Source organism: Papaver somniferum, chromosome 11, assembly GCF_003573695.1.
Source record: "Papaver somniferum cultivar HN1 chromosome 11, ASM357369v1, whole genome shotgun sequence".
Lineage (NCBI taxonomy): Eukaryota > Viridiplantae > Streptophyta > Magnoliopsida > Ranunculales > Papaveraceae > Papaver > Papaver somniferum.
Genome location: NC_039368.1, coordinates 86,113,559 through 86,131,534, shown reverse-complemented (window position 1 = coordinate 86,131,534; position 17,976 = coordinate 86,113,559). Strand labels below are relative to the sequence as shown.

Below are 17,976 nucleotides of genomic sequence, written 5' to 3'. Positions count from 1 at the left end.
GAATTGATATATTTGTATTCTGAGAGTGTTTACCAGTCAAGTAGAGTGACTAATTCTTTGAACATACTAGCATAATCAAGTTTCCCAAGCTTACTGACTACTACTTTGAGCGTTGTTCGTGCGAATGTTTTTTACAGAGAGCACATTTCAGAAGGTAAAAGCGTTATGTATGCTTACCACTTCTATCAATGCCGAAATTTTAGTTCGAGGGTTGCTGCATGGAGGGAAATTCGAGGAAAACAAGGATAGTCTCTTGCAATTTTTGCAACTTTAAAGATTTTAGTGAATGGACAACCAATCCTACCACCAGTGAATGCATCACCAATAACAGCAGAACGAGTCACAACCACTTAAAGACGCAGCCGGTAGAAGTGGATTCAATCGATTTCAAGTTCCTCCATAAAATCAATGAAATTGAAAAATTAACAATCAATTTAGAAAACCCTTCACTAGTACAAAACCCCACCGTTTTACATTATTGGATAGAGCAAAGTTTGGCATTTTGGTGTTTGTCGATTAACATCGGGAATCACGCATTAGTCCTTTATAACGACATACGGAGTACATGTTTTTGCAAACATTTGTTGACGTTGACAATGCAAAAATATTCCTTACTGAACAACTTTTCAGCTATTAGTCAAGTTTGGGCATTTGTATGCTTTCCACTACATAAACATGGAGATATTCATTCTATTAAATGGCAGCCAAAGAGAATTTCTAAGATGAACCCACAGAGGGTTGGAATCCATGTCGTGGTCTTCTTGAATATCCATAAACACAGTGATGCACACTAGGGTTTGGATTCCATTTTTTTAACTTCACAATCCGGTGTCGATATACATAAAATAAATGTGCTTTTTGTCTATTGGTTTGATTTGTGTTCTTGGTTGTGAAATTTGCTTTCCATTTGTTAAAGGTTAAATAACATGAAAAATGGACCATTTGTCCAAATATTTTTAAAAAATGGTTCAAATGGACGAGTAAAAATTAGTACGGGTGAAATGGACAAAAAAATATAGGAAGGATGAAACTGGATTCATACTGGCTTAAACTTAAAAAATAATAAGGATGAAACTGGATGCATCCCGTGTAAATTAAAAATAAGAAAAAGTCTTTGAAAATTGGCAGGATGAAACTGATTACATCCTGACTATTTTTAAATTTTTGGCCATTTAAACAGTATCAAAATCTAAGTGTCCTTTTCACCCGGGAATTATTGGTTTTGGTCTTTTTAACCAATTGTGTGTAGATAACATGATTTTCGTATATAAATTATAACTCTTATTAACGTGAGTGATTTTCTTAATGCGTGGTTATATGATTCCACAATCAGTGAAGTTGTTGCTCCAAATAATTTTATTAACAGCCATCGGGAAATGAAAGTGTGCAAGTCTTTAATACAAGATGGTCACTAGTGCATCCCTAAGAAACTTTCGGAGTTCATCACTGTTAGCTTGTTGCCTGACTTCCGTGGTGGAAATTACGGGAATCTGGAGGCAATATATATGGTATCTTCTCTGTTTCAGTTGCATATCACAAAAAAAGGGGAAAACAGCCAGGTTTTGGATGGTACAAAAAGGTTTAGATTAAATGCAATTATCCCTCCACTGCAATGGAAATATAATTTCAGTAATTGTAGGACTATTTGACATTACCTTTAATATCGGAATCCCAAGTGCATTAATTCCTTCAAGGTGAGATTCTAGCCTCATCATGCCTTTAGGCTGTGGCGAATAATCACTTCTAAGTATGAATCGTGTTGATTTCCTCTTAGTTCTTGCCGGTTAGTATTACAAATTTAACTTTACTTGGACCTGTATTACATGATTCGTAAATGTGTTTGTGTGTAGGAGTTCATGTGGATGACGAGAAAAGAGAAATTACCGATCAAACAAGATATCTTTCGGTACAGGACTAAAATTTTAATAACTGAAGTTGGAGGCAAGAGTGTTGATGGAGATCTTCCAACTATTTATAGCAGCTTTTGTCGATAGAAGACAATTTTAATTCACCCGTATTTGGTATTGGTTTCTTTTTGTTTGTTGAAGCAAAATTATATAATAATCTGCGTTACTGCGGACTCTCACACATGCATCCTAATTCATTTTGCATTGTGACATGCTGAACTAGCCCGCACAATTGCCGGAGAGGTAAAGAGAAGGCAAATCAATTTGGTGAATCAAATTAATAAACTAGCCTGCGCAATTGCACGGGTTTACTGAGCCTGTAATTTGTATAACCAATAATAACTTGAAGAGTAAAATCTGAATCTAACCACCGCCACTGTTTAAAATCATACTTTTTTTCTTGAATTATTAATGGAGAATACAAATTCTAATACTGAAAATGTATTTCATAAATCTCTCTCTTTTTCAACGAAAAATAAAATAATATTATAAATACAATTGAAAAGGCCTAAAAGGAAAATACCCATTATGGGAGCATAAGTTCCATCATCAGAAATATCATACGGAGGATAGGTAGCATGTATACATATTAAATACATAAGTAAGGAAAATATGATTTGAACAATTTGTAACATGATAAAATTCATGAACCCATATGTGGAAATAATCTATAAACTTACAGAGTGGTCGGATCCTAATTCGCAGAAAGTGACACGAAAATGGTAAAATCTCAGTAGGAGTTTTTTCTCTTCTTTTTTTTCCCCGTGGGTTGCAGGGTGAGGTACCTACTGGTACATTAGGATGCGATACGGGATGACATAAATACAAAAGGCAAGCTCAATACTACAAAAATACATATTCTAACAACCTTTTGGGCTGCAGAAAAATGTTCTCTACCTATCCTAATACTTGAGAGCGAAACAACTGTTGCAAGCAATGAAAAAAGTATTAAATAATCCTGCTTGGAAAAAGATAAGACCACAAACATAAATCATGCTTTCAAACCATATTTTGCCAGGTAACAACAGTAGGATATGGAGAGTTATTTCAAAAGAATACAACCAAACGAAGGGTGCCAAACTTGCAACAGTGTTACTGTCAGATATCTACGCGAACATTTTTTGACAAATAATAAGGTTTGTTTACATAGCGTAAACATAAGAATGGGTATAGGTGCCTCAGGATCTCTATATTCATATAGACTGCGTAAATTTGGAATGGAGAACATGTTGTGTAATAATCATATGATAAGACGACATCATGGAAATGGCTGGAAACTAAATAAGCTGAGCTCGTGTAATATGGTTTACCTGTAAGATATATGTCAGTAGGTTCGACTCCAAGTCTACAGAGTCTTTGGGTGGAATGGACCCAGATGGAGCATCTAGAGGACTGAAGGTTTTATCAGTGGTAGTTGGAAAAACTTTTGGTTTTGCAGTGGAAACGTGCAGGTTCCCGAGTGAGTTGTTTATGGGTGAAAACCGTTTCTGCGGATTTTGGTAATTTTGGGTGTGTGGATAAGAAACGATTCTAGACCCTAAACAATGTACTGCACCAGAGTACTTTTGATTCGAGAGATCAATCTGTACAATCTCGTCCTAAACCAAGAAATGGACGTTCTATGATTGCTTCGGTCACAAATTGAAGGAGAAGGGTTGGTATTAGGGAGGGAAGCGAAGAGAGTGTTGAGACCAGAATCGTTGATTCCGAAGGTGTGGTTGTTTTTGACTTATATCAGAAAGTAGAACTGGCTAGCATAATGGAAAGTTACCAGGTGATTTCTAGATATTGTGTTATTGTCGACCAAACTTGTTGTTTGGCGAAAATAGGTGAAGACTATTTATACAAGTCATATTGAAACGTATCCTTGTCTCGTAGGAAGTGAAAACGATTGACACTAGTACAAATCTTCACATTGGCCACACTTAATCACCGTGTCCATAGGCTTTTGGTCATGGATTTTTTTCACTCCAAAAATGTGGCATCAGGTGCCGAGACAAAAAGGTATCCCTATGGCTACATAAACTTTGAGTGGCTATAAAATATGATTAACCATGGCCATAACTCTAAAACCGTGTCTATATGGTACTCAATATTTTTTTGGTAGTTAAGCATTTTCACTATCACCGTGGCCATAGGATCCTTATAGACACACAATTTAATTATATGTGGCTAAAGTTTACCTTAAAGCCACGTAAATTTTATTATAGCCGTGGCCTTTGTCATCAATTGGACACGCAAAATTCATTTTATCATGGACAATTATGAGTTGCGGTCACACAAATTTTTCTCAACCATGGCCATCTCTATTATTTGGACACACGGAAAATAATTTAACATGGCTAATACATGATTTGTAGTCACCTTTAATCTATGGTACCATGGCCATCCATATTTTTGGACACATGATAAACATTTTACATGGCCAATTAATAAGTTATGGATACTAAAAATTTGTAGCACCGTGGCTAAATTTTTTCGAAAGACACATCAAGTGTGTTGAATGTAGATATTGTTCACCTTTTGGACACATCAAGTGTTTTCAATGTAGCTGCACCTTTTGGACACATCAAGTTTTTTGAATGTAGTTATTGTTCAACTTTTGGACACATCAAGTGTATTCAATGTAGCTATTGTTCACCTTTTGGACACATCAAGTTTTTTGAATGTAGCTATTTTTCACCTTTTGGACACATCAAGTGTTTTGAATGTAGATATTGTTCACCTTTTGGACAAATCAAGTGTTTTGAATGTAGCTATTCTTTAATATCGACTTTTCAACCGTCACTCTGACACAATCATCCCGGAGTGGATCTCCATGAACCTTCTAACCTAACACTGATGGAAGAACCGAACCCCATGCAATGATATTTCTCAGTGAAGCATGAGCCAGTTTGCATTTACCAATCTGCAAAACATAAATGTTATATTGACATCAACAGATTCAAATCTCAAAATGCTTATATACCTGTGAAAAGGACATACCGTTGAAAGTTCAGTTTTGTCTTTCAATTGAGAATTGTCTGGTGAACTAAGGGGTAGATGCTCAGATGCAGGAGACTTTTGTTTGTATTTTCCAGACTACAAAAATATACGCTATATTAACATCAACAAAAAATGGAACTCTCAAAGCACTATATATTTTAAATACCTGCAAAAGTAACATACCATTTGGAGTTCAGAACTATCTTTCGATCCCGTAGACTGAGCTACATGTTCAGATTCGGGGTCATTTCTATTTGTATTGGATTCATTCCTTTCAGTCGGACAAATGCTTGTAACAGGGGATTCAAGCATAAGAGACTTCTCTCTAATATGAGATTTCTATATAGTGCAGTTGACATATTAGATACTGCAGAATTATTAGGAAATACATACTTAATCAAAATTACTTGGATGATGTTAAACATACCCGTGCCTTTTTGCTTTTGAATTTATTTTTCAATATGCCTTGAGAGTTTAGCTGAGACATTAAGCTGCTCATCATTTCTTCTTGTGCCTTCATTGCTGCCTTCATTTCCTTCATTTCTGCATCCTTCCTATTTCTCTCCATTTGGTTCGCGCGTCTTTCATCTTCCAGTTGTTTCTTCAATTCAATGTGCTCCTTGGATGCTCCTTTCCGTGGCAGGTGCCAGTACGTTGTTGGAGTCACTCCCTTGCCTATACATCTTACACGCCCATCATGTTCTTCCCCAAACACAAGGGTGATAGAATCATTGCCTGGTTGTTTTGTCAAAGTTCCATCTTCCAGCTGCTTATCAAAATCCCCCTGCACAAAAAAAAGAATTAAGGGATTAGAAGTGATAATCAATTAAAGCAAAATTATTTTCATATTTACTCAAGCACAAAACAAATAGCTAGATAGTTTCAGTCGTCTTACAAGCTGAGCTGCTTTTTCCCTAACATCATCGTCATCGTATTCTCCATTTTTGTTTTGATGTGCCTTCCTCCATAGTAAAGACCGTGAAGGATTTTCATCTTCAAGGATCTCTTTCTCATTAATCTAGTAATTATAAAATACACAAGCCAAATATTAGATAGATAATACTATAATTTAAACTGGAAATAATACTAATTTTTTATAACAAACTGAACTTACTAATTTTTCCAACAGCCCTGCATACCCTGCTCTTCCCGTCCTGTGGTTATATTTGTGGTTCTTACGCGCCTTAGCTCCCCTAATGGACAACTCCTGAGCATACAGATTTAAAGAATTTCATTCATAAAAAAGTTAGACTAATTAATGAAATTAATATCAATATTTCCAAACTAAAACGTGTAATATACAACCTTGCATTTATCAGACAACCTCCACTTTACGAACTTGTCCCATTGTTCTTGGTTCACAATGACACGATATTGTTTATGAACAGTATTTAGTTTAGCAGGTTTACACAAATTGGCCACTATGAACTTTACATACAACTTTCTTCTGAAGTTGCGCAAATGTTCACCAAAATATTTCATAATTTGTCTTCTCATAGTCTCCTCAATTTCATAAAACCGCTTCCAAAATATGGAGATGTTAACGGCAGGTAACAAATTAATAAAAAATATAGTATTAAAAAACAATATAGATCAGCATATACATACCAATAGTTCGTGCCATAACTTATCCCTCATCACTAAATTCACTTCCTTCCACTTCAAGTGCCTTAGACCAACGTCTCGACGTAACAATACACCCATGTAACTAGAAATTTCAGCTTTATATTTCCCCTTAAATCGACCAAAATTATCAAATTCTATCACGTGCTTCTCTCCGTCAAAATTTTTCTTTAGCTTCTTTAATCTTGTTAAACTTCGAACATTATTCTCCTTAGACTCTACTGTATTGTTTGGAGCTCCTGTGTCTTTTTATAGTTCAAAAATCCAAAATAAGAGTAAACATGGTGTAAGAGTGTACTCATATTTTTTAAGTCCAAAGCAAACAATAACAGACAAGCTAGTATAGCATTACCAGGCTGTTCAGGACTTTCAGTCGATTCATCATCAGAACTGGAGCTATCACCATCGGAATCTTCGTCTTCATCCTCTGACTCTCCTAAATTCTGCAAGGCTTGAGCCTCCAGGGTTGCAGTCTCATTTTCAGCATACTCATCATCATCATACTCTGGATCCCAACTCGAATTCTCTTGTGTAGTCATATAGGAAACTGCATATACATGTATATGATTCAATCAAATAAGGTCTGAATTCTTTTCAATCAAAAGTCAAAAGTTATTAAGCTAGACACAAGCAAAAATTAAATAATAGTCAATTAACATGGTCTTGATTATGTTAGTACTAATATGGTCTTGATTAGTATGATTAGATGCAAGAGCAGGATGCCGTATCAGAATTATTAAAAGAAATAACATTTAAAAAATTATTAATCGCTGAGGTTTTTACTAGAGCATTGAAAGAACTCAAGCAAGACTCTAGTTCAAACACACACAATTATGTAAACCTACCAAGTTCCCTAAAAACAAACGACGGATGCCGATCTCCGACATAATTATAATCCCATTATACAAAATGTCAATGACACGGGAGTATACACGACAGATGGAAGCTTACTGACCAGCTAAAGTTGATGAAAATGAGATAAAAATGTGATTTCTAGTGGTTTCAGGGAGAACCACAGAAGTTTAAACTATTGGTTTGCAGTGTGAAAAACATTCATCAGAATAGGCAGATAAAAAAACCAAGGAATAACATTCAATTGACCTAGCTCTTACATAATTATAATCCCATTATACAAAACGTCAATGACACGGGAGTATACACGACAGAGAATGTGGCCAGCTAAATGAGATAAGAATGTGATGTCGAGTGGTTTCAGGGAGAACCACAGAAGCTTAAACTATTGTTTGCAGTGTGAAAAACATTAATCAGATTCATCGGAAAAGAAAGAAAAAAACATAAAGGAATAGAATTTCCATAACCATAGAAGACTGAGTTGTTATCCAGCCACTATGCAACTTAGAATACAAACTTCATAAAGATCCTAAGAATAACAGAGGAAAAGCTTAAACATGCATGCACACCATTGTTCTTCTTAATAAGAAATAAACAGGTGCATAAACCCTGCTTTCAATGAATCAAAAATTAAGAATTAGGGTTTGAGTCAAAACTTAACCTTTGAATCAATTGGGTCTGAATCAAAAATTAAGGTTTGAATCAATTAGGGTTTGAATAACTAAGCTTTTTAGACGAAAGAAAGATTGAGAACAGGATATACCTTTATAAGATTTAGCCACGCAATTCCTCAACATCATACGACCCTTTATAAAGTCGCACAGATTGAATAATCCCGCCGAAAAGATTTTGCCTTTCATTTTCATCCCGCTCAAAATTATTTAGGGTAAACTGAAAAATCGATTGAGTTTGGTCTACGATTTCCTTTTTTCGGAAAAATCTCCTAAGAAAATACCATTTGATTTTGATCCTACGGTAGACCTAAAAATATTTCCAAACTTTAGAAATCTGATTTCCCTTTATACTCTAACAAATATCAATTTTTCCCTGATTTTAAGCCTAGAACTTTATCCCCTTTTTACTCTGCTTAGGTTTCTCTAGTTCTCTCCGCTCTGTAACTCTGGTTTAGGAGGAAAGATAAAACGAACAGAATTTTGAGTTGTTACAGAGCGTAAGATAAGAGGTTCTTCCCTATTAATCTAACTATTGGTTGGGCTTGTGATAAATATATTCACCGTTAGATTTACTATGGACATCCTATTCGATGCATTTTGAAATAACATAAGTAAAATCGTAATGGACTGGGATAGAGTGTTATCTTAAACCATGTAATGGAATGGGCTGGAGTGTTAGCTTAAACCATGTAATTGACTGGGGTGGACATAAATGTTGCATAAAAAATTTCATTATTTTTCGTTTTTCACTTAAATTTTTTTCTTCATTTTTTTCCTTTATTTTCTTTTTAATTTTTTTTCTTTTTACTTTTTTTTTTATTACATAATCAAAATTTAGTTACATAATCAAGACTGGACACTTCACCTGAAATATTGATCGATTCGGAACGAGTTCGAGTAAAACTGATGAAAAAAGAACTTCGTCCTTTGGAATCGAGACACGAAAAAAATTAGTTATTACATAATCATAATTTAGTTATTACATGATCATAATTTAGTTACATAATCAAGACTGGACACTTCACCTGAAATATTGATCGATTCGGAACGAGTTCGAGTAAAACTGATGAAAATGGAACTTCGTCCTTTGGAATCGAGACACGGCAAAATTTAGTTATTACATAATCATAATTTAGTTATTACATGATCAAAATTTAGTTATTACATGATCAAAATTTAGTTACATAATCAAGACTCGACACTTCACCTGAAATATTGATCGATTCGGAACGAGTTCGAGTAAAACTGATGAAAATGGAACTTCGTCCTTTGGAATCGAGACACGGAAAAAATTAGTTATTACATAATCATAATTTAGTTATTACATGATCAAAATTTAGTTACATAATCAAGACTGGACATTTCACCTGAAATATTGATCGATTCGGAACGAGTTCGAGTAAAACTGATGAAAATGGAACTTCGTCCTTTGGAATCGAGACACGGAAAAAATTAGTTATTACATAATCATAATTTAGTTATTACATGATTAAATTTAGTTACATAATCAAGACTGGACAGTTCACCTGAAATATTGATCGATTCGGAACGAGTTCGAGTAAAACTAATGAAAAGGGAACTTCGTCCTTTGGAATCGAGACACGGAAAAATTTAGTTATTACATAATCATAATTTAGTTATTACATAATCAAAATTTAGTTATTACATGATCAAAATTTATTTACATAATCAAGACTGGACACTTCACCTGAAATATTGATCGATTCGGAACGAGTTCGAGTAAAACTGATGAAAATGGAACTTCGTCCTTTGGAATCGAGACACGGCAAAATTTAGTTATTACATAATCAAAATTTAGTTATTACATAATCATAATTTATTTATCACATTATCACAATTTAGTTACATAATCAAGACTCGACACTCCACCTGAAATATTGATCGATTCAGAACGAGTTCGAGTAAAACTGATGAAAATGGAACTTCGTCCTTTGGAATCGAGACACGTAAAAATTTAGTTATTACATAATTATAATTTAGTTATTACATGATCATAATTTAGTTATTACATTATCAAAATTTAGTTACATAATCAAGACTCGACACTTCACCTGAAATATTGATCGATTCGGAACGAGTTCGAGTAAAACTAATGAAAATGGAACTTCGTCCTTTGGAATAGAGACACGAAAAATTTTAGTTATTACATAATCATAATTTAGTTATTACATAATCAAAATTTAGTTATTACATGATCAAAATTTAATTACATAATCAAGACTGGACACTTCACCTGAAATATTGATCGATTCGGAACGAGTTCGAGTAAAACTGATGAAAATGGAACTTCGTCCTTTGGAATCGAGACACGGAAAAAATTAGTTATTACATAATCATAATTTAGTTATTACATGATCAAATTTAGTTACATAATCAAGACTGGACAGTTCACCTGAAATATTGATAGATTCGGAACGAGTTCGAGTAAAACTGATTAAAATGGAACTTCGTCCTTTGGAATCGAGACACGGAAAAATTTAGCTATTACATAATCATAATTTAGTTATTACATAATCAAAATTTAGTTATTACATGATCAAAATTTAGTTACATAATCAAGACTGGACACTTCACCTGAAATATTGATCGATTCGGATTGAGTTAGAGTAAAACTGATGAAAATGGAACTTCGTCCTTTGGAATCGAGACACGGCAAAATTTAGTTATTACATAATCATAATTTAGTTATTATAAAATCATAATTTAGTTATCACATGATTAAAATTTAGTTACATAATCAAGACTCGACACTTCACCTGAAATATTGATCGATTCAGAACGAGTTTGAGTAAAACTAATGTAAATGGAACTTCGTCCTTTGGAATCGAGACACAGAAAAATTTAGTTATTACATAATTATAATTTAGTTATTACATTATCATAATTTAGTTACATAATAAGGACATGACACTTCACCTGAAATATTGATCGATTCGGAACGAGTTCGAGTAAAACTGATGAAAATGGAACTTCGTCCTTTGGAATCGAGACACGGCAAAATTTAGTTATTAAATAATCATAATTTAGTTACATAATCAAGACTTGACACTTCACCTGAAATATTGATCGATTCGGAACGAGTTCGAGTAAAACTGATGAAAATGGAACTTCGTCCTTTGGAATCGAGACACGTAAAAATTTAGTTATTACATAATCATAATTTAGTTATTAGATGATAAAAATTTAGTTACATAATCAAGACTGGACACTTCACCTGAAATATTGATCGATTCGGAACGAGTTCGAGTAAAACTGATGAAAATGGAACTTCGTCCTTTGGAATCGAAACACGGCAAATTTAGTTATTACATAATCATAATTTAGTTATTAAATAATCAAAATTTAGTTATTACATGATCAAAATTTAGTTACATAATCAAGACTGGATACTTCACCTGAAATATTGATCGATTCGGAACGTGTTCGAGTAAAACTGATGAAAATGGAACTTCGTCCTTTGGAATCGAGACACGGAAAAATTTAGTTATTACATAATCATAATTTAGTTATTACACGATCAAAATTTAGTTACATAATCAAGACTCGACACTTCACCTGAAATATTGATCAATTCGGAACGAGTTCGAGTAAAACTGATGAAAATGGAACTTCGTCCTTTGGAATCGAGAGACGGAAAAATTTAGTTATTACATAATCATAATTTAGTTATTATATTATCAAAATTTAGTTACATAATCAAGACGGAAACTTCTCCTGAAATATTGATCGATTCGGAACGAGTTCGAGTAAAACTGATGAAAATGGAACTTCGTCTTTTGGAATCGAGACACGACAAAATTTAGTTATTACATAATCATAATTTAATTATTACATAATCTAAATTTAATTATTATATGATCTAAATTTAGTTACATAATCAAGACTCGGCACTTCACCTGAAATATTGATCGATTCGGAACGAGTTCGAGTAAAATTGATGAAAATGGAACTTCGTCCTTTGGAATCGAGACACGGAAAATTTTAGTTATTACATAATCATAATTTAGTTATTAAATAATCAAAATTAAGTTATTACATGATCAAAATTTAGTTACATAATCAAGACTCGACACTTCACCTGAAATATTGATCGATTCGGAACGAGTTCGAGTAAAACTGATGAAAATGGAACTTTGTCCTTTGGAATCAAGACACTGAAAAATTTAGTTATTACATAATCATAATTTAGTTATTACATGATCAAAATTTAGTTACATAATCAAGACTGGACACTTCACCTGAAATATTGATCGATTCGGAACGAGTTCGAGAATAACTGATGAAAATGGAACTTCGTCCTTTGGAATCGAGACATGGAAAAATTTAGTTATTACATAATCATAATTTAGTTATTACATAATCAAAATTTGGTTATTACATGATCAAAATTTAGTTACATAATCAAGACTGGACACTTCACCTAAAATATTGGTCGATTCGGAACGAGTTCGAGTAAAACTGATGAAAATGGAACTTCGTCCTTTGGAATCGAGACACGACAAAATTTAGTTATTACATAATCATAATTTAGTTATTACATGATTAAAATTTAGTTACATAATCAAGACTCGACACTTCACCTGAAATATTGATCGATTCAGAACGAGTTCGAGTAAAACTGATGAAAATGGAACTTCGTCCTTTGGAATCGAGACACGGAAAAATTTAGTTATTACATAATCATAATTTATTTATTACATGATCATAATTTAGTTACCTAATCAAGACTGGACACTTCACCTGAAATATTGATCGATTCGGTACGAGTTCGAGTAAAACTGATGAAAATGGAACTTCGTCCTTTGGAATCGAGACACGGAAAAATTTAGTTATTACATAATCATAATTTAGTTATTACATAATCAAAATTTAGTTATTACATGATCATAATTTTTTTACATAATCAAGACTCGACACTTCACCTGAAATATTTATCGATTCGAAACGAGTTCGAGTAAAACTGATGAAAATGGAACTTCGTCCTTTGGAATCGAGACACGGAAAAATTTAGTTATTACATAATCATAATTTAGTTATTACATAATCAAGACTCGACACTTCACCTGAAATATTGATCGATTCGGAACGAGTTCGAGTAATAATTTAATTTTAATCGAATAGTTTATAATTTAATTTTAATTGAATAATTTTTAATTTAATTTTAATTTAATTTTAATCGAATAATTTATAATTAACTATAGTTTAATTTTAATTAAATTTGTGTGGGGAAATAATTTAACTTTAATTTTTTTTTTTTTGATAAATTAACTATAATCACAAACTAATTTAGCAAAAAAAAATTGCATTTTCTTTACTTGTGTCGGTCAACCCTATTAAAAAAAAAGACAAACACATGCTCGGTTTTGATGTTAACAATGTAAAATGGGTATTCTTGTCAAACAGGCATGTACGCCTATCAGTTCATCCCTAAAATCTTTAAATCACTTCATCCATATCTCTCTATCTTAAGGAAAAAAATTCTCCAACTGATATTCTGGCAGAAAATAAGGGGATTTTCAGGGAAGATTTAGTCTTCAATTTTGGAAATATTTCTGCACCTCCATAGGATGAAAATCTGATGAAATCAAGAATATTGAGAACATCTAGCGGGAATAATCCCAGTCAATTATTTTTCGATTTGAACCCTAACCTTTTTATTTTGGGGTTGAAATCAAAAGAAATAACTTTTGGGCGGGTTATTGCCCCTTGATGTTTTAGAATATATATAGATTCAACCCTAAAATCAGTCTGATTTAATCCCATCTTAGGTACGTTGTAGCATTCATTCTTAGATTGCTGAAATTCTCATTATACTAGATGATTTTTGCGTAGTAATAAGTGTTACTATGTTAGCTTTTTGAATTTTGCTGTAACCCATTGCACTCTGTGTTAGCTTCATCTGGTTTCCTTGATGTTAGTCAGCATTGATGCTCTCTGAATTTGTTAGTCCTGACAATCTTTTTTGAGCAACCAGGTACTTGTGAGGCTGAAATACAAACCAAGGAGGGGGTAAGAAGGAGAATCACATTCTGTGGTAGTGCCTAAACCCAGTTTATACTGGAGGTATCATTCTCAAACCTTAAAGTTATTATCTCTGATAATCATCATGATAGCTTGTTGAACTGTAACCCCACTGTAATTTAGTTAATCCTCTGAACTTTTCATGCTCTGTCTTGAATGATATACCCCATGTTTGCCTGAAATGTTGTTAACTCCTGCAACATATAGAATCTGTTGAGTAAAGTTTGTGTCTGAAGTTTGTGTACTAAAATTCTTTTTCGCTGCACTAAAGTTTGTGTCTATTCTTTTTCCTGCAACATATAGAATCTGTGCTCACTACTGCTTTGTTGTTCAGTACATCATGTTGAATCTGTGAGCATGTTTCATAGAACTAAATGGGTGATGTTATCCTATTTGAGGGACTAGTAAAATGGGTAGATAAATGGGTGATGTATTATAGCTGAATGGGTGATGTTTCACTCAATCTGGTGATGTTTCATAGAACTAAATGGGTGATGTTATCCTATTTTTTTTTTGAATCTGTAGCTAAATGGGTGATGTATTGTAGGTACATGTATTTGTTTTCAATCCGTTTCAGGGGTGTCATTATTCTTCAGTGAAAGCATTGAGTTTCCAGTTCCAGGAGAGACAGATTTAGTGATTTGCTTTATGTATAATACCATCGTGCAGTTTCGAGCATTTTCAGTTAAGACCTTTGGAAGAATTTGAAAATTTACAATGATAAAATTCTTAACTTTTTGCAACAGTTTCCTGGGATTTGCTGTTTCTGGATCTAATTTCTACTAAATCAGCACTTTGAGACGAGGAGAGAAAAGCCAGAAAAGGAAGGCATTTTTTTAAAGAATCACTAAAACTGACTCAAAGTTACTTATAGGTATGTTTTTCAAACCTTGATGTACTATGCACCAGTGTTAAGTACTTCGATTTTTTTTTCTCATTGTCATTGTGCAATCATTCTTCATAAACATTAGGGCTCTTTCTCGACAGATGTGACTTCACATCAGTCTAAAGAAGAAGATTTGAGATCCCAGAGATATAAAAGTTGCCAACTATGTCAATTATAGAACTAGGGACATACTACTTATGATATCATATTGCTAAGTTAATCAATTAGAGTACTTATTTGAAATGACATTTTGATTATGGGTTTGTATGGATGTGTGATTATGGGTTTGTGAAATGACACTGTTGACTCTAACTGCCGACTGCATAGATCAGTGTTTACTCTAATTTAACAAACACACTGACCCTAGAGCTGCTGCAATTCATTCTCGCGAAATCTCCCTACTGCGGCTGACATACAGACCCTTCATCTTCGCTGCTGCACTATGAATTGGCCACAGTTCAAACTCTTTGCATTATAAATAGTACCACTTAGAATTTGTCTTATTATCATCCAGATTCATTTGCTCCCATCTTCTCCAGATTCAGTATGTGTTATTCCAAAACTTGAAATGACTCAATATACTGAAAGTACTAGACCAATTTTCCTGAGTTAATAATGGATGTGTGATTATGGGTTTGTGTGGCATGATTATGGGTTTCTATGAGGGAAATTGCATATGGCATGTTTCATCTGTTATTACCATGTTTGTCCATATAATTTTTTTATGTTTCAAATGGTGCTGAATTTATTGGTAACTTCAAGACTTGTATGTCTAAATTGTCAAGTCCGGGGATAACTACTGTTTTGAAATGAAACATATTTATTAGTTAATGCTAAGCTTGTATTTCTGAATTGATTTATCAGTTTTTGCTTTCATTGGAGTGCAACTGATGGATCTACTGGTCTCTTTGCGTTTCAAAATGGATAAATCCTGGATGAGTACCGAGAGAACGAGGAAACGTTATAGAGAAGGAGTTGTGGCGTTTCTGCGGTATGCTGTCAACCATCTCAAGGAGGAGGGTGAGACATATGATGAATTTCTTATGTTGTGTCCGTGTACGGATTGTTTAAATCTCTGTGCATGCTCCGTTGGCGACGTATAAGATCATTTATTCGTAAATGGAATCGATCAAACGTATACTATTTGGAATAAGCATGGGGAAAAGGATGAGGCAATAACTAGTAGTAGGCCAGTTAACGTCAACAATGGTATGCACGCTGAATTTGAAATGGGAACTCCCACTGATGCTCCAGACGAAGATTTTGGAATGGGAACTCCTACTGATGCTCCAAACACTATAGATATGATGCAGGTTGCAGAAGAGTTCGCAGATGACCCTATAAAGTTTAAAAAGTTACTTGAAGATGCTGAAAATCCCTTATACGAAGGATGTCCCAACTTCACAAAGTTGTATGCAATTGTGCAGTTTTTTAAGTTGAAGAGTAAGCACGGTGCATCGGACATGTTTTTTAATGAATTGTTACCCTTGTTAAAGGACATGCTTCCCAAAGAAGGTAATTTAATGGCGAGGAGTACTTATCAGGCAAAGAAAATATTGAAAGCAATGGGTTCATGGTACACAAAGATACATGCATGTATCAACAACTGCATTCTTTATTGGAATGAGTACAAGGATGAAAAAGTTTGTCCTACTTGTAAAGCACCCAGATGGAAAGTTGACAGGGATGGTAAAGTTTACGAGAATGTTCCAGCAAAGGTATTGTGGTACTTCGACATCATCCCAAGATTTCAGCGGCTGTTTCAATCGAAGCCCACAGTAGAAGATTTGATATGGCACGATACCACTAGAAACAAAGACGGTGTTTTACGTCATCCGGCAGACTCACATTCTTGGAGAGAGATAGATAACAATTTCCCAGAAATTAAAGGTGATCCAAGAAATCTGCGGTTAGCTGTTTCGACTGATGGAGTTGATGTAAACACAGGCACCAAACATCACAGTGTATGGCCAGTTTTGGTTGTGATTTACAACCTTCCACCGAGGCTGTGTATGAAGAGAAAGTTCATCATGTTGTCGTTACTTATAGATGGTGCGCCAGGAAACAACATCGATGTCTTTTTAGAACCTCTTGTTAAAGATTTTCAATTCTTATTTGAGAAGGTAAAGATAACATGGGATGCATATGCCTAAGAAATGTTTACTCTACGTGCAGTTGTTTTGTGGACGATAAACGATTATCCTGCTCTTGGTACACTATGTGGTTGTCGCTACGCTGGATATCATGGTTGTGTGGTGTGTCGGAAAAAAACGCACAGTATTAGGCTTCGTGACTCAAACAAGAATGTTTATGTTGGTTATAGAAGATTTTTACCCTATGATCATCCGTTCAGAAGGCAGAAGGGGGCATTTGGCGGAAAACAAGAGTGGGAGACTACTCCAGAACCAATGACCGGGGAAGAAATATATGAGGAGGTAAAATGTATAAAGAATTCATGGGGAAAGAAGGGGACTAATACTCAAGGGGAAGACGTGCAGGCTACACCTGGAAAAGGTGGAAAGATGAAGCGCATCAGAAAAACGAAAATTGAGCGCATCAGAAAAATATCAAAAGAAGTCGATAGGTCAGGTGAGGAATAGGAAGGCAGGGAAACCACTTACTGAAGCAAGTACAACATATGGCAGCGAATACTTATATATTGGCACTATAATGATGTCCAACATTGTATTGATTTTATGCATGTCGAAAAGAATGTGGGACAAAGTCTTGTTGGAACGTTGCTGCACAACGGGAATACAAAAGATGGATTAAACGCCAGAAAGGATTTGGTGCGTTTGGGGTTAAAATCGGAGTTACACCCTAAGACAGATGACAAAGGAACGATACTTCCCGCAGCATGTTATACATTAACTACGGAAGAAAAAGACATATTCTTGGAGACACTATCCGAGTTAAGAGTTCCAGAAGGGCATTGTTCGGATTTTTCCACCCTTGTGAACCTAAAAGAGCGTAAGCTGATCGGACTCAAATCACATGATTACCATAT

General features: G+C 34.2%; 1 protein-coding gene across 1 annotated transcript; it reads left to right on the top strand.

Annotated features, from left to right (window-relative positions):
* Positions 1-15,889: 15,889 nt before the first annotated feature.
* LOC113324740 lies at positions 15,890-17,122 on the top strand. Its single transcript, XM_026573031.1, has 3 exons — positions 15,890-15,989; positions 16,074-16,933; positions 17,093-17,122. The coding sequence occupies exons 1-3, from the start codon at positions 15,890-15,892 to the stop codon at positions 17,120-17,122; spliced, it is 990 nt and encodes a 329-aa protein (XP_026428816.1).
* Positions 17,123-17,976: the final 854 nt, after the last annotated feature.

Bases quoted from the DNA above. Each gene is read 5' to 3' on its own strand.
- LOC113324740 (XM_026573031.1), top strand. From the start codon at position 15,890: ATGGATAAATCCTGGATGAGTACCGAGAGAACGAGGAAACGTTATAGA. The intron at 15,990-16,073 runs GTGAGACATATG...GCGACGTATAAG, and splicing joins CAACCATCTCAAGGAGGAGG to ATCATTTATTCGTAAATGGA. The intron at 16,934-17,092 runs GTATGGCCAGTT...TTATTTGAGAAG, and splicing joins CAGGCACCAAACATCACAGT to GTAAAGATAACATGGGATGC.